Below are 14,834 nucleotides of genomic sequence, written 5' to 3'. Positions count from 1 at the left end.
TATTGAAGCAAGATAAACTACAGTTCACTGCAATGTGTGTTGGAAAATATTATGAAAGAGAGGTCCAAAGTTGCCAGGTATTTCTTATTCATATATAGGTTTTCATCTAAATTTTACACCAGTAGTAGTAAATAATAAAGTTAGATGGGAAGGTGTGAGTAGTAACTATTTTAATACTTGGTGATTTAAAAAGTATATTTTTATATATGTAACTATGCACAAAAAAAGAAAAATATTTTATCATCTGTGATTAGTACACACATTCACATACTTTTCTCCCTTTCAAAGGGTATTAACACAGAAAATAAGTAAATGTATACTCAGAGCTTGCAAATGTTATTTATTCATGTTCATGCTAAATTAAAAAAAACCAAAACAAAACGAAAACATGTAGATGTCGTGTGGGTACTTTAAAAAGAATTTCATCTGAGAGTTTCCCCCGTGGTTTCCAAGCTTTCTACAAGGAAACCACTGAAGTACTACGCTGTTTTTGGTACCACTAGGTGGTGCTGCTTTTATAGTATTCCTTAGTAAAAGTCCGTGATTATGTACCTATGGAAAAAAAAAATAATTATAGCTAAAAGCAATGTACTTACTATAGCTTCCTAAAGATAAAAGAGTTTTGTTATACTTGTTTAACAAGGACTATTAGCCCTTGCATGTGTAAATGTACTCAGTTTGTGTTCATCTCTTGCATATGCTTGCTTAAAATGGGAATTTGCATCTACCAAGTAGTACAGTGTGTCCAAAGTTTCATGTTTTCTCCTTAGAGAAAATTCAGCCTTTGCAGTCCTGTATGCCTTCTCCTGAGTTTTATCTTTAACAGAGTTTGTTAATCATTGAGCTTTGTCACTCTACCTCTTATCATGCAAAATTCAAAATAAAGACAGTTCCTCCTCTGAAGAGATTACAGTCTAGGTGAGATAAGAGTAAAGAAGACAGAAAATAATTGAGGGGGATATTTGGCGTATTTCAGGCACCACTGCAAATTTCAGTCCTGCATTGCAGTAACCAGCAGATCTTTTGACACAATTTAAAGGGTATTGAGCCAGTCTTGGCAATGTTTGAAACTTACTTTTTGCTGCCAAGTGTTTATCTAGTTGGGAAACAGTTAAATTGAAGCATAGACTCAGTGAAGCAGCCCACTTTGCTTAGATAAAAGGAAGGCTGGAGTCAGGGAATTTGGAAGGAAGTGTCAAGAGATAAACGACTGCAAGAGAATATTTGCCCAGATAAGTTTCAGGATAAGATCTGCTTTTACCATTTTATTGTTTCAAATCAGTCAAATGTAGAATTGGTGTCTAAACCAGAAGCTGAAAGGTCTGAGCAGATTGTTCAGATTGCATTGTTTCTATATTTTTGAAAGGAAAAAATGGAAAAATTTGGAAGTATGAATGAAACATTTTTCTTAAAGGCAAAAAGTTGTGTGCTTTCCCCTGTGCAGGACATGAGCTATGAAATTGCCCAGCTTTCCTCAGCTTAATCATTATTTTTCAGAAAGCAAGTTGCTCAGGCAGCTTCAGGAAACCAGTAAGCAATAGTAGCTGTTTGGAAGACATTTAAAGTAGGTTAAATTTCTTTGTCTGCTAGATGCAGGTAAGAATTTGCTTTCAGGTTGCCACCCATCAGCTGAACTGCAGAAAGTTTGGGGGGGCTCTTAGCTCCCAACAAATACAAAATAATGCAAGTAACCTGCAATAAGGAATATTAAAGTAAAGTTGTATTGTCATGAGCCAGGAGTACACACATAGGCAATTACCAAACTGACCTTGATACACATTATCTTAATAATTTTTTGGAATATTAGCATTTATGGGAGATTAGTACAGTTTAAAGTGCATGCTGGGACACAAACTGGAAAAAGTATAATAATATGAGATAAAGCGATGCCATATGAAAGTATTCCATGTAGCACATACATGATAAACCCCAAAACCATGCAGAAACCATTAACTGTTACAAGTGGTCTCAAAAATAGCATCATATGGTATCTTTCCCAATAGCAAATGTTGATGTTCTTAAAATTAGAAAGCATGCCAACATATGAACGCCATTTTTTTTGAAGTGTTTATGGGAAATGTCAAAGAACTGTAGGCAGAGAACATGACTAACATGCTAAAGGAACTGTTGGTGGAGAAACGTGTAATACATCAACATTGACACATGCACAATCATGGCAATCTAGTCTTAAGCAAAAAATCAGTTTATGTTGGATGAAAGCAATTGTAACACGGGAAATCTAGGGTGTGCAATTAAATAAAAAAAACCTATAATGTACATTAAAGTTGCTAATTTATGATAGAAATCTTTGACCTGGGTCTAAGGGAAACTGATAAGACGGGATGCCTGAGAACTTTCCTCAAATCATAAAATTTCAGCCATGTTTACATTAGCAGCTAGCTTCCTTTGGGCAATTAGTTATCAGCTGTTTGTTTTTCTAACTGAATTAGTGCTTACCTTGGTTTACAATTGCAGGCGTAGACAAAGAGAAGATTAAAAAACATTCAGATGAGTCTTACTGTCAGTAGCTCACCTTGTGAAGGTCTTTGTCTCCTTTATGCAGATAGGGTTAACCACTTGAATTTGCTTGAAGGTTCCCCAAATACTGCAGAGACAGTCTCATCCCAGATGGAAAAAGGAAGTATTAACTCTAGATGATTAGAGAATGAAAAAGGTATGTGGGGAATGAGTTACACATATCTGGAAGGGCTTGGTTAAAAATCCTCAACTAAGATACTGCTGAAAAGGCAATCAATATTTCACTATCACATTTATAGAAGCTTCTTTTATGTTATTGTCACAAATACGTAGATAATAAATGCATAATAACCATGATAACTCCATCAAACACCAGTTATTTTCAGATGAAGTTGCATGAAATAACATATCATTCTTTTCAAACAGAATGTAAGCATGAAATTAATCCAAGAAATAATCACTTACTAGTTGCTAGTCAGTTTAGTTTTGCAATATAAATAGGTATCAGTGCCAGAAAGTAGGCAGACATTTGTCTCGCTTCCATCCTACATTGTATTTTAAAGGTGGCTACAAAAAATCCCAACTGTTGCAGAGTTCTGAGACCTTAGTCTCAGCTGGCAAAGCTTTCTAATTCCTATCGCGACGCGGTGCATCAGTCAGCTTCTCACCAGCGAAGACTGCAGGGAATGGCCACGCTTGTCCGTTCCCTGGCTGTGTGAGATTAAGTTGAAACAGGAAAGGTGTAATTCAGCCATGCTACTCTACCAAAGCAGATGTCTCTAATGTTTGTATGTTTGTGAGACTGTAGACTTTAGGCCCACGGTGAACAGTTTCAGTATGTTGAATTCCACTTTCTACATCTTCTGGTGCTGGCTCATCTTGATTGATAAGGCATTATTGGCAAATGTATAGTAGAGATTAATGTTTAAATCTGTCATGACACTGGGCCACATTGAAATGCAAGAGTAGTACTTGCAATTACTGCAATTATGTTGATGTATAATTTGGTATTACATTTATAATTATTTTTTGATGTTCGCATTTCACCACCTAATATTATGGGAGGGGGGAGAGCAAATGAAATTTATGCAATTATATGGCTAGAAAAAATTTACAGATAGCACACTATCCTCATTCTACTGGCACAGAAAATAATGGTCTATTAATGAGTTTCTGTCACGAGAAGCGATAAAATATCAATTGTTCAATTCAGGTAGAATTAAGATTAATTAAATTACAGGAAAATGTATGGTGGGGAATGATCTTCTATTTCCCAGATGATAGGTTAGGTCAGGGTACTAAGGTTTTTCCACCATATCAGCTACATCTGAGTGGAGAAAATCTTGCCTAGGCCACTTCACTTTTATGACTAGTATTTCAACTGCATAGTGTTAGAAAAAAGTTGGGAGAAAAGAGTTCATTATTTTTTAGATGCAACAAGTGGAACAACCCTCCAATTCCTTATTCATTATCAATATGTATTTGGCATCTAAAGTTTGAAAGTCTAATGTTGGACAACTTAACTGGAAGAGTGATGTTTAGCCTTAGGACCAGGGAACAATGAGAATCCATTATTTATTTGTCAGGGATTTGTAAAGGACTAAACCAAGGAAGCCTATTGTGACATGCTTTAGTGTTTTTATTGAGTATTTTTTAAGAGGATGGCAAATCAAAAAAGGGTGAGAACTGCTAGCTAGAAGATATTTTTGTTGGTTGGTTTTTTTGATTCTGATTGGCTTTTTAGTGCCTGGTGGTTTTGTAACCAAGAGGCCAAGAGAAACAGATATCAAAGACAGCATGATTCAGTGTATTCTTTGTGATCAGCTGGACATTCTTATGGGATGAAGAGGAACTTTTAATTGCAAGAGAATGGGGGACTAGTACTTGTTGTGTCCAAAGAACTGTTTTGTGTCTCTACTCTTTCATATCAATGAGCAGGAGCCTGTAAAATATTTTTTTAAAAAAGAGCATTGCTGATCTGATTAGCTTTATCAAAACATGTCTAGGGTACAGTTCCATCCCATATGGTATAAAAACAAAAATTGTGTGTGTTTATATATATATATCTCTTCTGATATTTATATAAGATGACGAAGACTTGTTGGCTGTGAATTTTGTGGATAGGATAATTAATTAAATACCTCAAGGAAACATTGCATTAATGGCAAGGTCAAATCTTCTTCTTCTCCACCTCCCTGTAAAAAAAACTTCCTGTATACAATGGGAATACCTAATTTCAGGAGGAAAGAATTGTGTGGTTTCTAGGATTATCGCACCCCTATGAGGCTGTGAGTAGAGGTAGTATTGGTAGGATTTGCAACTGACTCATAGCTATTAGTTCCTCTGTCTGAATGTAGGATTGCTTGCCTTGCTAAATGTTTACCGTGGAAGTCTTGGTAAACTTGGAGCGTATTGGCATGCTAGGAAGGAATATTATTCTTTTTTAAAATCTATGATCTCAGAAGGTCTGTCAGCATACATACACCCAGAGGGATAATGCTGTGCAAGATTATTCTTATCCAGGCAGTTTGCTTTGTCTTGCTGTAATGGAGATGACTAATATTACGGAGAACAAAAATACTGTTCTCTTATAATAGTTGCCTTTTGGGTTTCTGTTTTCTACCAGTTTCTGGAAGCTAAATATGAGTAGCTACAGTATGCAGTCACTTATTTTCTCATATCTATTTGTGGGTATGAAGTCTACTATTGCTCACAGTAGTGTGACAACAGTATTAGAGGTATAAGTAAGCTAATGACCTCAGTGAAGCAGGAGTTCATGAGGAACAGTCTCTTCCAAATCCCCAGAGCTAGAATATAGAAGAACTAAATCCTTAGGAGTTGAAAAGATCAGATCATAACTGAGATTTTCATTCTTTTTTTTTTTTTTTTTGGAATAAGACATTCAAAGTTTCTAAAATCACAACACTGATCTAAATGGTATCTGGGGAAAAAAATGTGTAAATGGAGAAATTAGATGAGTTTATGGTTTTGCTTTTTTTTTTTCTTAACAGCAAACATTTTTTGGATGTTTGTTTGAAATAAAATATTTGCAATAAGCAGTTTCTCTTTCATTCCTCTCCTTGCATAAAATGGAATTACTGGATGGAAAAATGTCCCTTTGAGAAAGGGGAGTAGGATGTTAGTAGTAGCTGTAAACTTTAGCTTGTTTTCACAGTTTCATGTTCCCATTTCATGCAAGAATTTATTCGACCTATTTTCATGCAGGTTTCCTTGTTTCCTTAAAGGTGACAGCGAATGGAAATATCAAAGCCTTTCCTTCATGGAACGTGGAGTTCCTCTACTTGGGTATTAGTTTCAGTTTGTTATTTAGACTGAAATGCGTATGTGAGCATTGCAACCCATGAAACTTTCTTCCTTTATAGGGACTGGTCTTTGGGAAGCTCAGCGAACTTCCAACTACGCAAACTCTCTCCCTTCGGCTAAAGTGTTAGAGGCTTAAGCTTTTAGCATAGACGCATTCAGCCCAGGGCTGTGCACAAGAAGTTTGATGTGGTTTATCAGAATTAGCGGTTAAATGAGGTTAGTCTGGCACCATACACTCATTTCGGACTACATAGCTTAAGTTCTGTGAAACGTTTTCCTGGATGTGGAGATGTGAGACTGCCTCCTCATTTTGTGCTGCTCTTTCTTGACTTTCTCATCACTGTACTGTTTTTTGTCAAGCTTTGGCCAAATATCAAACCAGGTGATGCTGATTGTGACCACATTCCCCGGTCACTCTTAGGCAGGAAAGAGACTCTCTCGCTCCTCTTAAACTGCCAGGGCTGTGCCTGCAATAGCTATAGGAAGTCTGCATGAAGGGATATAAATGGGAAGAACAAAGCATTTAAGGATTTCATACAGTAAAGGGACCAGTGCCTCACATGTGCAAGGGAAGGGGCTTTCTGCTCCTATTCAACACATTAGAAGCAGTGCAGGGAAGAGTAGGAGGTTCTCTGGTTGTTTTCCAAGCAGCATATTTTTGCGATATAGAAACTAAATTTATCTTTACCTCCATATGCAAGAGAGATGTATCACGTCTCATGTATTCCCTTAGCTTATGACTCAATGTCACTATCATCAAAGTATGCAGGGAAAGAAATGACCATGAATGCCTTAAAATAAATGAAAACATTGAAGCAATGGCTTAATTCTACCTGCCCTTCTTTGGTTTTGAGTTTTTGGGATTCAGATTTTGAAGTTTTCTTCCTGTCTGGAAACCTATTCGTATGATTCCAAAAGGGAGGGTTTTGACAGAACATCCTGTATTGCAAAATTTCTAGCAAAGACGTTGAGATGCTGCAACATTTCCAGACTTGTTCTTTAGCTTTCAGCGTAAAGTAGTAGAAATATCACGCATTTCCATCACTTGTACAGTGACATGTTCAGAAAAAGTTTCACAATTTAAGATGTTTGGTTGGTTTATCTGGTGGAGTTGCCTTGTTTCAAAATGGAGTTTGGAAACAAAACAGAAATTTAGCTTGACATTTATGTTTTTTCCTTCTAGCATGCTGATGACCCTGATATCTGTATACACAAGGCTGTGACTCATTCAACCGTCGAGGAAGCTTACTTTAAGACTCTGTAAATGCTTTCTGCTAAATTTGGCAGGGACACTTCAAGATATCAGAGCATTGAATGACATGTAAAGATGTCACATAATCTGTGAAGAGAAATATGTCAATTCTAACTAGGTGACCCTCAATTCTAAATCTCTATAGTATTCCATTGTCAATCGTGGATCAAATATTTGTCTATGAATACCAGAAAACTGGTAATTTACCAAATTTGGAAACAGATAACTACCTGCAGCAACTGAGTACAGTACTTAGAATTTAGGTAAGAATCCAGGTTGGAGTAGCAGAGAGCTGTTCACATTAAGAACCATTTTGATGGGATTGTCTGCTCTTTTCCTTCACAATGGTTTACACTTCATTTCTGGATTTTTAAGCATGTACTATCGCAGTGCAGGGACCCAGACTAATTTTAAGGTGGAATATTTAAGTGATGCAACTAGCACCTAGGTAATAGAAATGATTCCAATGCATTAAGGCTTACATACAGTAAACACCTACTTGAATTTTCTTGAGCCTGTTCTTTTCTTTTCATTGGAAATTAACCCTTTGGTGTGCACTAATGGTAAAAATGGTATAAAGAATAAAGCACATGCATAGTTTGGAAAATTCCTTAAAGTCCCTATAATATCCCAAAGCATTGTTTTCCTATATCAGATTTTTTTACTAGAAATGCAAACATTTGTATTGATTTACCTTTAATGAAAACTAGTGTCTCTGAGAGTGTTTTTTGTGAACATGTATAGTTAACTTTGAAATTACTTACTAGGCTCTTTAATTCTTTTGAAGTCTTCACTGTTTTTCACTGAGTCTTTATGAAAGTCTTTGATAGAGTTTATAAAGCCAAACCGGTGGAAATGGCTGAGTTGTTAAAGGTAAGAGTCATATTTTTGCATTTGTCTGTGTTGTATTTTCTGGAGGTCAGTCCTGGTCTAGAACTAGGAAAACACTATTCTACATGTCAGTTACTATTAATTATAATAGATTGTATAGTACTGACATATTGAATACATGCAGGAAACTGCATTTGCCAACCTGGAAAGTTACTGACCTCATTTTCTGAAAAATCAAATCCCAAACACCAAAAGCAAAGACTTGGCTAACTTTGAAAACTGAACAAATCTGAAGTGGTAGTGAGCTTACAGTAAATGAAGGTGAGATAGCTCTCGTAAATGAATGAGTCACTCAATGTCATTTCTAAGGAAATGAAATGAGGGTATCGGTAAAGGGAAGCAAGGAGGAAGACATTGCAACTGGGGCAACTGTTACAATTACGTAAGTCGACCTGGTATGGTCATCACCAGTGTGAAACCTTGTGGAGTTATGGTTTTTAGAAAATATTTTCTGGATTTCACTTATGTTTTGTGCTGTTGACATGGTATCCTGGTGATATGATATCCTTCGTGTGATTTTACCAGATGGGCCATGTGTTCTACCATAGGTAAGAAGGACATAAACTGGGCCATCTATTAGAGTATATAATTAATCTCCATTTTAATAAATAGTAGAAGGCTTCCAGAATCTTCAGAATAATTTCCAAAGCAAGCACATGATTCACTTACCTGCTCCCTTGTTGACTGATGATAATGAAAAACTAAAGTGCTTACATGTGCACGGTGGGGCACATAGAAATTTTGGTAAGCTTCTTGGAAGTATATTTGTGTGAAGCTTACAGACCATTCCCATTCTTTACTTACTTCATTTATTAGTGAAGGGTAGCTGATCTGTTATAAATCCAGGGTCTAAGATGACTGTGATGGCCAAATCCCCAGAAAACAAGAAAGGCAGCAAAAAGAAAATAGCTACATGCAGCTGAATCAAGCATGCAAAATGGCACATGGATGGAAAAGAAATTTGATCTGAAAGTTGAAGTTCAGTGAAAAATCTGCCAAAGTTTTGAAGTCTCACCCAGTAAGATATATCATGAACACCACATAATTATCAAAAATTCAAGCAAGGTTGCAATCAAGTCTTCAGTGAGATCCGAGACAAAGTTTTAATGTAATTTTATTTCCTGCTTCTCCCCCTTTCTGAGGAATTGAGTCTTCCTGAACTAGACTGGCAAAGCTCTCAGCTTTGGAGCCTTCCCTGTGCTATGGTATTAGATATTTTTTTTGTGTTTAGGACATGAGAAGGGTTACTTACGTATCATCTTCTGCTTCTGATAACAAGATAGTGAAGAGATTCAACAGAAGTTGTGAGTTTGAGAGATGTGGGAGAGAACACCTTCTGGACACTATTTCTAAACCGAAGTTGTTTCATCTTGCTTTTGTTTGAGGGGACAGAACACATAATGAGCAAGGTTTTATCTATTATTGTCATGGCAGAAATTTACTAATCCCGCGCCCCCCCCCCCCCCCCCCCCCCCCCCGCACCTTTCTGTGGGAGAACAAAGGGAGAGTTTGCATGAGAATATAGTCAGTCAGAAAGGAATGTTAAGGCAAACTAATGGTGACACTGATGTCTGAATTACCCTTGATAATGTTATCAGATTAAAAGGAGAGATAGAAGTCACCTTTGCAAGCTCTTCCTGAATGTTGTCCCGGAAGAATGCATGATCTGCCATGGAAAAAAAAAAAAAGTGAGCATGCTGTTTAAGGCAAACAAGCTTCGAGTCAGAACTTGATTAGATTTTCCTACAGAATATATTTTGTGTAACTTGTTGTTTTCAAGGTGTTGGATTTACTGTTTTAAATTCATCCTTCAACTGACATCACTAAAGCAAGGGAGTGGCGTTGGCAATTGGTGAGGCCCGCTGACTTGTAGTGTTAGAGCCGGAACAAGACTATGGATCCAAAACAACCAGAGGCTTTGGAGTTGTTTAAAATGTGAACCCAGCTTTGAATACAAACAAGAAATCATGACTGAAATAGACCCATCTTGTGTTACATTAGTACTTGGGGAGAAGGGCTTTAGAGTTTTTGGAATAATTTATTGAAAATAATATTATTTAGTATGGATATAAACATTTTAAGAATTCAGTAATGATATATTTATATTTACCATAAACATCTTTAATCAACTGAGATCTAAAATGTTTAAAAAACCCCAATAATTAAAGACTTAAAATCAGAACTCCTTGCTGAAACGAAACAAAAATCATGTTTATTGAATTTTAATCTTCTCTGTAACTGGAATGGAGAATATATACTTCTAGTTCCATGAATGGTAGAGACCACTACTATTGTAATTTTGAAATTATTTTATCTAAATGAATTGGTTTATACATGGAAGATTTTGCCACCAGTAGCAGGGAAGCAGATACATTTTGATTATCACAGCTTGTAGCTCTAAACATACAAGCTACAATTAAAAGCTCCTAGTCAGAAAAAATAAAGATATGTTAATGGACACATTGCTGAAATTACTCTTTAAAAAATAAAATTTTATACCAATTTAAATTAGAAATCATGAAGAAAACATCCTGTTCCCAGATGGACAAACTTGGCAAAACAGGAATAATAATTAAAAAAAAAAGAGATATAACAACAGTTTGTGCAACGAAGGGAATAAATTGTACTTAAACTACCAAGTAATAGTCTCCAACCCAGCGAGCACTTAAACATATGCTTAATTGTAAACAGGTGAGCAGTTCATCTCTCTTTAATGAGACAACTGAGAAGTGAAATGCAGTTATGGGGATGAGACCTAACATAGGCATTACTGACTAGAGTATTAATGGAGTAAGAAAGCAATAAAAAAGCAATGGTAGGTATGTACATGTTAAATATGTGCTTTTGTGCTATTGTGTTTGACAGATTTGCTGCTTCCCTATGAACTGTGTAAATGAATCATGCTGTCACCAGGGAGATGGACTACAGGTGGGTTTCATAAACCACCTGGCTCTCTTAACTTTAGCTATTTAAGCGATTCATCTAATCTCCCTCTGTAGCTAAGGAGGAAGGGAGATGTTTCTAGAAGCTGTTTTACCTTTTATCATCCTTTAGAGGTACTGATTTCCCTCTTTTGACTATAAAAGGAGCCTAGGTGACTCAGCTTAAATTAAACTAGATATGTTTAGCTGGTTACAATTAGATGAAATGAAGTGTCCTAAGGTCTAGTGTTAGAATAAATGAGACAACTACGCACATATTGAACCTACTGAATCTCATTGCAGGAGACGGATGTAAGCATCAAGGTCTATTTTTTTTAACTCCAAGTGTGCAGAATCTGTCATTAATGGCTTCTAAAAGGTTAGACAGCTCTGCCTCACAATGACGCAAAGCACAAATGAATACAAGCATTAAGTTGCTAGCCTGTATGTTTATTACTATGTGCAGTCCTATTGACTTACAAAATTATTATTTATGTTTATAAGCTTGTAAAAAAACTGTAAGCTTGAGATCAGAACAATGGTGGATAGATGTGAGTCTCAAACCTCTCTGGTCCACAAAGCAACAGCCTTCACCATATATCACCTGGCTAAAATGGCTTGTGTGTTCGTTCAGATGCATAGCCACTCATTGTTGTGATGTTCACTGGGTCATGCTAGGGGAATACCTTTTGTGACACACCTGGAGCCCCACAAATGCTTTGCAGCTTTGGTGCTGATCCAATCAAGCACAGAAATATCTGGGAAATGACTCATGCTGGGAGGTGGATTCTTGCTGTTAATCCCAGCTTTTAAAATGTACACAGTTTGTCATCGTTTTTCATTGTGGTGAACGTTTGTGTGTGGCCACTTTTGTTTTACGATTGTCTCATGTTTGCCATGGACTCTCTTTTCAGCTCATGTGCTGCAGTCATTCGCTTTTCACTTGAAAGGACGTAATCAGACAAAAATCCCTTCAAAACCAGTTTCACTGAAGAAAAGACCTAAGCGGGAGAAGCAAATATATGAGGTACGATGGAGAGGAATGCATTCTGACCCTGAAACATCTGCTCTTTTAAATGTGATGTTACAAATGTTTAACCACATGTGTATCTTTCACTTTTAAAAGCTCAGCTAAGGAGGAGGAGATGGGGAGTAAGGGACAAAGAAAACGGGATATTAATTATGTTTCCAGATCATACTGAGCAGTGAGATGCTGCAAAATTGTAGATGGTACTGGACAAGAAATGTAATACCTCGTAAGGCTGAAATTATGGTCAAAATGAGATGCATTTGGGACAAATACACAGATGTGTATCTAGAGAAAAACACAGAGAAATAAGAATACTAAATGTAAAGCCAGAAAGGAATTGAATAAAATTGCAGTTTGCAATACAGAGTGGCATCACAGGTATGCACACACTTGAGTCTGAATGTGTCTCATATCACTGCACTTTCCTCATATACAACTGAGGCACATGCCTAAGTATTTTTTTGAATAGGAATAGTATGTCTAGTAACATAATTGAAGTATAACATGGATTTAAACCAGTTTCTGAATGAGGCCTTTTGTCATTAAAAAAAAAAAAGCCATTGTCATAACAGGCAAGAAATGCAGAGGCATTATCTCATGAAGCCTCTCAAAGAGGTGTTGACAGGTTCTCTGCCCACAGTTTCTAAGGGCTCTGGCAAGACAATTGTTTTTATTCCAAGTTCTGAATGAACAGAAATAGTTCTGAAGCAGAAATGGGAAACAATAAATGAAATATAAGATGAAAAAGCTGGCCTAGCTCTCTCAAGTAATCACCTTCGACATTTTTCTGTTGCCTTAGATCGCAATAGTGAGCGCTACACTCCTCCCTATCTGTGTGAAACCCTGGAGATAACAGTCTTCATGTGGCAAAATAAAGACTGTATGAAATCATCTTGGAACACAGGTAGGTTTTGGTACCATCTTTGAATTAAAATAGGTGTAAGAGGTGCAAGTCTCCATCTTCAATTAAGGCAAACGCAAGTTCCTTAAATATCTAAATTGCCTGCAGAGCGTTGGTTCGGTTGATACTGTACTGGGCGCTGTGTGTGCCCCAAGCAGATGTAAGAGCCCACAAATAAGTAAGGCGAGTGTGCAGAAGCAGGCAAGGCGGGAAGCTTCCCCACCACCTGACCGAGCCCCAGCATGTGGAACTGACGGAAGCTTTGAGGCTGAGTATTAGGATATGAATAACAGTGCTGAGGTGATTTCTTGTATTCCAGGAGGCAGAACTTTGTCCTATCTTGTAAAGGAATAGAAGTTCACGAAAGATATTTGCACCGTAGGTCTAGCAAAGCATGACCGAAGCCCTGTTGGGATGAAAGTCATGGTATAACTGCAGTGTACGCAGTCAGGAGGTCCAGGATCACTGAAGGGGGACAAGGGCAGACAAGAGGCAGGGCGCGTATTTGGGCCAGGAGCAGCAACACTGAAAAGCAGTTGATCTGCAGCTGAAAAATGATACCATACAGACTAAGGTAGCAGGAATTCAGGGGAAATTAGGCCTATAAAGCGCTCTGTGCAGTCATGGTTGGTTTTCTTCAGGTAAACTCCATCACTGCAATGTCTTCTGCAGTGGAGATACGCAAAGCGCCTCACTCCGCTGTCACCATTACTCCCTAACTGTAACAGCCATCATGTGCAGTCGTGCAGAATCTAAATTCTCGTGCAAATCTAAAACCACGTAAAAAGCCACTACCACAGCACATTCAAAGTTCTGTACAAACATTAACCAATTACCCATCCTAATGTTCCTGTGAGACAAGCTGGTCAATTGATTATTCCAGTTCTCAAAGAGACAGGGCAGAGGTGAAGGCATTTACCTGGCTCCCGTAATAGGTTGGTGCATTAAAGGATGAAATCTGAAATTTCAGATTGCCCTTTTAAAAGCAGAGTATTGGTTCACTTACAGATCCCTTCCCCTAAGAATGTAAATTGGTCAGTGTTTGTAAAGATCTGTGAATGATTTGAAAAGTACCTTTGTTGTATAAATTTAGGAGTATGGACAATCGGCAGTAGCAATGAGTGGTACAAACACTCTTAAAACAAGAATGCCGGTTTGCTGCAGGATGAAAGACAACAGCAACCTCGCGCCATCGTTACCTATCTAAGATTAAGATTAATCGCCTGTTACTCTGTGATTGTGATTACTAACGAAGACCGATACCGCCATGAGCCAGCATCTCTAAGTAATGTTCCTCTAAGTCATGTTTTGAAGTGTCAGTGACTTCTTCAGGGGCACAGCTCCTTTCCACCAGGTATCTCTCCCTCCATCCCATCTCCCTCCTTGGGATGCTTCCCAGATTTTTCCCACCCTGCCTGGCTCCTCTGGGCCAGGCTGCGGCGGGGGATCCCGCCGCAGCCTGGCCCAGAGGAGCCAGGCAGGGTGGGAAAAATCTGTCAAACACCTCTCTTTTCTCTTCTTCTCTCCCTCCCCGCCCCCGCCGGCAGCATCCCACCCCTCGCAGCCGAGATACCCAGCCGTGTCGCTGCTGCCACCTCCCGGGGCGACGCGCGGCCCCTTTAAGGCGGCGCGGGGGTTGCACTGTCCCTTTAAAAGGCGGCGGGAGGGAGGCGGTGGCCACCGGGGCCATCGCCTGCCCGCCGGGTTTTCCCCCCCTTTTCCTGCCGGCCCGGCGTTCGCAGCCGCCCGTTAAAAAGAGGAGGCAAGATGGCCGAGCTGGGCAGCAAAGGGGTCACCGCCGGGAAGATCGCTAGCAACGTCCAGAAGAAACTGACCCGAGCGCAGGAGAAGGTAGGGGACGAGGGGGGAAAAGGCGGGGGGTGCGCTACCGCCACCGCTCCCTCCCTCCCCCGGGATGCGGGGGGCGATGCCGGGTACCGGGGATGACATCCCCTCCCCAAAGCAGAGATGCGTCTGGCGGTGTGTGTGTCGGGGGGAGGGCTGGCAGCTGCCTCTCTAAAGCCTGCGGATTTAGGG

The 14,834-nt window shown here is 38.7% G+C and overlaps 1 protein-coding gene across 11 annotated transcripts in view; it reads left to right on the top strand.

Annotated features, from left to right (window-relative positions):
• Window positions 1-14,357: 14,357 nt before the first annotated feature.
• The window catches only part of BIN1 (bridging integrator 1), a 101,622-nt gene continuing 101,145 nt past the window's right edge, over window positions 14,358-14,834 (top strand). For 6 of the 11 annotated variants that reach the window (XM_063340364.1, XM_063340361.1, XM_063340365.1 and 3 more), the window contains exon 1: window positions 14,366-14,648. In XM_063340364.1, coding sequence (XP_063196434.1) covers window positions 14,565-14,648 — 84 coding nt within the window. In that variant the 5' untranslated portion in view covers window positions 14,366-14,564. Of the gene's footprint in view, window positions 14,649-14,834 lie in introns of all 11 variants that reach the window. The other 5 variants (XM_063340363.1, XM_063340360.1, XM_063340356.1 and 2 more) reach the window with 3 other exon arrangements.

The sequence above is a fragment of the Chroicocephalus ridibundus genome, chromosome 7, assembly GCF_963924245.1.
Source record: "Chroicocephalus ridibundus chromosome 7, bChrRid1.1, whole genome shotgun sequence".
NCBI lineage: Eukaryota > Metazoa > Chordata > Aves > Charadriiformes > Laridae > Chroicocephalus > Chroicocephalus ridibundus.
Note: the sequence above shows the minus strand (reverse complement) of the source record. Positions and strands in the feature narration are given on the sequence as shown.